Source organism: Crocuta crocuta, unplaced genomic scaffold, assembly GCF_008692635.1.
Source record: "Crocuta crocuta isolate KB4526 unplaced genomic scaffold, BGI_CrCroc_1.0 scaffold70, whole genome shotgun sequence".
NCBI classification, from domain to species: domain Eukaryota; kingdom Metazoa; phylum Chordata; class Mammalia; order Carnivora; family Hyaenidae; genus Crocuta; species Crocuta crocuta.
This window is the reverse complement of record NW_027528417.1, coordinates 9,285,398-9,291,604: the sequence shown is the minus strand read 5'-3', so window position 1 is coordinate 9,291,604 and position 6,207 is coordinate 9,285,398. Positions and strand designations below refer to the sequence as shown.

The window sequence follows — 6,207 nt, the reverse complement described above, 5'->3', positions numbered from 1 at the left end:
AAGCCGAAGGCAGATGCTCAACCGATCGAGCTACCCAGGTGCCCCAGCTGTACATTATGATAAACAGATACATCCAAGTAACTCAGACCCCTCACATATGAGCATCTATCTCTGTCTTCCTATAAAGTTCCCCAATGTTGCTTTCCCACTTTCAACATCCATTTTCCCATAAATGGAACATCCTCTGTTGATTTCAGCATGTCTGTTAGACTCATTCATGTTGTTACAAGTCCAATAGCTCTTCCCTGTTTGATGCTGAATAGTATTGCCTTGCATAAATTTGTTTATTCATTTTTGTTGATGCACACTTGGTTTGGTTCTAGTTCTTGGCTACTGTGAACAAAGCTGCTAGGAATATTTTTAAACAACTCTTTTTGTGGACCTATATTTTATTTCTCTTACATACATTTTTTAAATTTTTTATTTATTTTTGAGAGACAGAAAGAGCGTGAGCAGGGCAGAGGCAGAGAGAGAGGGAGATACGGAATCTGAAGAAGGCTCCAGGCTCTGAGCTGTCAGCACAGAGCCTGACACGGGGCTCAAACTCATGAACTGCGAGATCACGACCTGAGCCAAGTTGGCACTTAACCAACTGAGCCACCCAGGCAGCCCTCTTAGATACATTTTAAGCCTAGAATTGCTAGACCAAAGGGGAGGTGTGCATTTAACTTTGTAAGAAACTGCCAAATATTTTTCCAAAGTGGTCATAACGTCTTATATTTCCATCAGTAGTGCCTGAGAGTTCTGGGTGCTTCACATCCTTGCCAAATTTGGTATCGTCAGTCGTTTTAATTTTAGCACTTTTAGTGAAGATACAGTGGTATCTCATTGTGGTTTTAATTTGCATTTCCTTGATGACTAGTAACATTGAGTACTATATATATATGTGTATACACACACACACACACATATGTACACACCCCTTTGAGTAGTGTTTGTTTAAATTTTTTTTTTTAAATATTTTTATTTATTTCTAGGAGAGAGAGAGAGACAGCGTGAGCAGGGGAGGGTCAGAGAGAGAGGGAGACACAGACTCCGAAACAGGCCCCAGGCTCTGAGCTGGCTGTCAGCACAGAGCCCGACGCAGGGCCCGAACCCACAAACTGCGAGATCATGACCTAAGCGAAAGTCGGACGCTTAACCGACTAAGCCACCCAGGCGCCCCAAAATTTTTAACTGGGTTGTGCCTTACTCCATTGGCACTGCTATAACAAAATACCATAAACTGGGTAACTTATAAAGAACAGAAATTTCTCACAGTTCTGGAGGCTGGAAAAAGACCAGCATGGTCTTTTTCCGGTCAATGAGAGCCTCTTTTCTGGTTCATAAATGGTTTTTTGCTGGAACTTCACATGGTGGAAAAGTTAGAAAGCCATATGGGGTCTCTTTTATAAGACACTAATCTCATTCATGAGGGCTCCACTCATACAACTTAAGGCCTCCCAAAAGTTGCTAATTCCAACATATGGTGGACATTAGGATTTCAATATATGAATTTGGCAGGAGCAGGGGGATGATACAAACATTCAAATGATAGCAGGTTGTTTATCTTATTACTGAGTTGTAAGAATTTCTTATATATTCTGGATATGTATACTTTGTCAGATATATATTTAAAAAATATTTTCCCCCAATGTGATGCTTGTCTATTAAATCAGTGATATAATTTAATAAATATAATTATTTAATTTATTATAATTTAAATTTTATATTTAATAAATATAATAATAAAATACTTCATGAGCAGAAGTACTGTAGTTTGATGAAGTCCAACTTATCAATTTTCTTATTTTGTGGATTACTTTCTGTGACTTAAGAAATCTTTGTCTACTCCCAAGTTGCAAAGATATTCTACACTTTCTTCAAAAGCTTTATAGCTTTTTATTTTTACTTATAAGTCTCAGCTTATACAATTTCTGTGTATGTATACTAATTTTTGTACATGATAGAATTTATATCATATTTAATGTATAGCATGTATAGGGTAGACTCTTTTCCACATAGATGTCCAGTTGTTCTAGCATCATTTGTTGAAAAGATTTCCATCTTTATTGAATTGTTTTGGTGCTTTTGTCAAGAAACAATTGCCTGCACAAATGGAGATCTATCTCTGAACGCTCTATTTTGATCCCTTGATCTACTTGTTCTTATCTCAATACTATGCTGTCTTGATTATAATATTAAGCCTTGAAGTCAGATAGTTGTAAATACTCTAGTTTTGTTCCCTGTTTTGGGCATTCTAGGCATTTTGCATTTCTATTATAAATTTTAAAATATTTTGTTAATTTCTACCATATGTGCCTGCTGGGATTATGTTGAGAATAAGCTGAATATATATAGACCAAGTTGGTTCTAATGCCTCGGTAGCCTACTAAGCAAACCAAAACCTAAGCCTATAAATGCATTAAGGTTAAGAAAGCATACCTAAGGCAACCAATCACAGTCAACGAGGCTTTCCCAAATAAGGCAGCCACATAGGCTACAGCCAATCAAATAATTTCCTTGCTTTGCTTCCCCTTCTTCTTCATAGCCGGTGTCTCCTGTTGATGCAGCATGCCTAACCACTTCTGGCTTGGCACTGGTTTGTTCAAACCAATTTTTGATCAAATAAACTCTTAACGATTTTTAATATGCCTCAGTCTATCTTTCAACAATGTGGATTCCAATCTTTCATTATTTCACGCAAATGCAAAAATAAACATCACACCTATGTCTTTGCACATATACGACTGATTCAGTGGGGCAAATGCCGGGAAGTAGAACTGCAAACAGAGAGACTTGTCAAATGTAAAGATAACCCATACATGAAAGAGGGTACCACTGTTTGGTTTCTCTTACATTTTTCTAAAACAGCTGAGAAGTATCAGTAACAAAGGAATTTTGCCTAACTCTGCAATCCTGGAAAAAGCTACCGTTTGCAGTGGTCAGTATAGCAAGCTCTGTCATTGAAACAGTTACCACAGTATAATAAAGAAAATCCTGGAGTCCTGCTTTTGGGAAGTTTACTGATAATGGCTGGTCTAATACTTGCCTTTGTTGTGAATGGATGGATTCACATCAGAATAGGATTCTGATGGCTAAGGGAAAAGGAATTTTTCAATATTTTGTGTATGGGGGGGTGCCCTTGAAATGAAGAGGGACCGCAGGCCCCTTTGATTTTAGTCCTGGTTTTGCCACTAACGGACTTCATTACTTTTCACAGGCCACATCCCTTTTACGGGCCCCAGTTTCCTCATAAAATAACAAGAGTAGTAGGGGGAAAAACCTATTTGAAGTCTTAGAACTGATTCAGATTACTTAGGGAGAAAATGAAGAGAGAAGGAAAGGGCCCCAGGGTCTCTGAAATCTGGAACTCTCCTACACTGAGTGTTTTGGAGAGAGGCACCAGCAAAGGAGAATGGAGAGCAGAAAAAGAGAATGTTATGTCCTGAAAACCAAGAGGGGTAAGCCAACTAAGGAGAGTGCTGAGGACCCAACCTTCTGAGCTGAACGCTGAGAGGTCCAGTGTCCACTGACAATACGGAATTGTTGGAGGCCTTAACGCAAGCCATTTCAACAAATGAGTAAAAAGCCAGACGAAAGCCAGTTAAAGGGTAAGCAAACAAAATCGTTTTTGATGCTTTTATAAACTGCATAAGCTTATTCCAACCCACAGCTGGTCTAATTGATCACAGCCCTTCTCAGATTTGACCCTCAGGGCTCTAAAGCACTTAACCAAGCCCATGACTCCTCTGGCCTCCCAAGGTTGTTCTGAAAGTGCTTTGTAAACAAAGACACCGAACAAATGAGTGGGGCAACCGTTGGCTTTTATTATTCTATGACACTATTACTGTATTCATTTCGTACTCGCAAGGCTCCTCCAAGCTCCCTAAACACCTACATTTTCTTAAATTGGGAGCCACCCAGCGAGAATTTACCAATCCGGCTTCCTCGCCCGGAACCCTGCCAGTCCCTGCCCCACTCTCAACCCCTCACCTCGCCAAATCTTTGACCTGGGAAACTCAATTGCGTCATTCCAACCCGGAAACAAAGAAGGAGGGACGGGGTGGTGGGAGGCAGAACGCGGTTGTCCCTTCTGGAGGCTCTGAGCGCAGGCACTGATCCTCCACGGACCGTTTGCGCTGCCCTCCTAGGAAGGGCGGGACGGGGCCTATTTCCCTGACGGACAGAGTACGGGTGCCGGGCGGGCTCTCGCGGAAGTCCATGCGCCATTGGGAGGGCCGCAGAAGCTGCTCTGTGCCCTTGTTGCCGAGGGCCTCTTCCTGGGTCACTCCTGGAGCAGGGGCCGGACTGGGGCTGACACCCGGGCTCCCGCGTGGCCCTCTCGGCTCCTGTGTGACCTCCTCGCGGGCGGAATGTGGCGACTACGCCGGGCCGCCGTGGCCTGGTAAGTGCGGGCTCCGACCCGGCCCCGTTATTTCTGGGGCCTCCGGAAAATCGGGTTATCCCATTGCTGCTTCCAGGATGTGCACATAACTGGCGGGTCAGGCGGAGGGCGGTTGGAGGATCCCGGGGTGTTTTTGAGGCCCCGTAGTTCCAGGAGCCCTGCCTGGGCTACCCTGAGGTGCCGGCTGCAGTACCCGCCCTTGTGCGTGTTTCTGTGCCACCCGAAGATTCCGGGCTCCTTTCAGTCTCGGCCTGTCTCTGTTGTCCTTCCGTCCCTGCCCCCTTTCACCTTTCTGTCATCGCTGTTATCTCGGTCTCTGGTTGCGTCTTGGGTCCGCCTCTCCCTCCCCAGTCTCTGGTTCTATTCTTGGGTCACCCTCGCCGTCTGTCTCTTAACTCTTTTTCTTCTCCCTCCACGCCAGGTGTGCGTTGCTTCTGCAGGTATTCTCCTTCCTCTTCCAGGGTTCAGAGGACTCTGCCTCTTGCCTTAGTCCTCCGGATAGACTTGCTTTGGATTCAGATCAGAAGCAGTGACGCAAATGGTGTCAGAGATGATGATTAGAAATCTACCCCCTTAATAGCAGCTTTTTAGTGTGTAGGGAGGACGACTTGCTTTGGATGCGAAGTGGTGAAGATAGCACCAGCTTTCGAATCACACTTATTTTTGCCCTGGCCTGCTTTAATCCTAAGGCGAAAATCATAGGAGGTGTTTCATTTTTGTGGGTCACGTTAGGCATTTTACTGAAATTTAAATTTGACTTTCTCTTGACACGTATTTGTGTTCTAATATCTTTAGATACTTCCAGGCTTAACTCATTGCTGCACGCTTTCGATAAGAAGTAACATGCGTCAATTAAGGTTGGAAAATCTTGGTTTTCCTGAATTAGCCTCTAAATACCTGCCTTGCCTTTTTTTCCAGAACGTTGTTTAAATGGTATAGGTAATGTATAGTGTTTATAAGGAATGGAATCCATTTGTTTTAGGAAGGTTAATTTGAGTCTATATTTAGAACTAGATGACATACAACAGTTACAGTCAATTAGAATAATTGAATAGTTATTTCTAATTTAATGGAATTGGAGTTTTTGAGTAAATCCACTGCCCTTGATACTGCAGTAAATTATTTACTCCTTTTTTCATTTCTACTCTTCACTATTTCCTGGAGAGACATATCTAATTTTATTTAAATAAAAAGAGAAAAGACTTTGCTGAAAATAGCATACTTCATTGGAACAATTAAGATATGTGGGAAAACTTTAAAAATTGACCTTAACAACAACTGATTAATAACTGATATATTTGTTAATTCAGGTGGATGCTGTTGACCTAAGTTATTTCTAAAGTTACTATGGACTCCAGAGAATCATGGCTTAAAAGTGTCTTCTATTGCTCGCACAGTTTAGCTACCCTGTAGAAGTAGAGATGTGGAAATTAGAAGCCTCAGCTCTGAAATTTGTCTTTTGCTGTATTTTGCAAAGAAGAATACTCGTTACAAAGGAGTACATTTAAATTTCTACTAAAAAAATTTTTTTTATGTTTATTTATTTGTGAGAGAGAGAGTGAGAGAGAGTCAAAGTGCAAGCTGGGAAGGGGCAGAGAGAGAGAGGGAGACACAGAATGGGAAACAGGCTTCAGGCTCCGAGCTGTCAGCACAGGGCCCGCTCCGGGACTGGAACCCACAAACTGAGATCATGACCTGAGCCAAAGTCAGACACTTGACTGACTGAGCTACCCACGCGCCCCTCAATTCCCATTCTTAAACAGATAGGAACATAAACATTTGTTTTGACATGCATATCTAAATACCTACTCACGGACATG

The 6,207-nt window shown here is 42.3% G+C and overlaps 1 protein-coding gene across 5 annotated transcripts in view; it reads left to right on the top strand.

Moving 5' to 3' along the window:
- Positions 1-4,193: 4,193 nt before the first annotated feature.
- The window catches only part of OPA1 (OPA1 mitochondrial dynamin like GTPase), an 89,633-nt gene continuing 87,619 nt past the window's right edge, over positions 4,194-6,207 (top strand). For 4 of the 5 annotated variants that reach the window (XM_077754360.1, XM_077754363.1, XM_077754359.1 and 1 more), the window contains exon 1: positions 4,194-4,387. In XM_077754360.1, coding sequence (XP_077610486.1) covers positions 4,356-4,387 — 32 coding nt within the window. In that variant the 5' untranslated portion in view covers positions 4,194-4,355. The remainder of the gene's footprint in view (positions 4,388-6,207) is intronic. The other variant, XM_077754364.1, reaches the window with a different exon arrangement.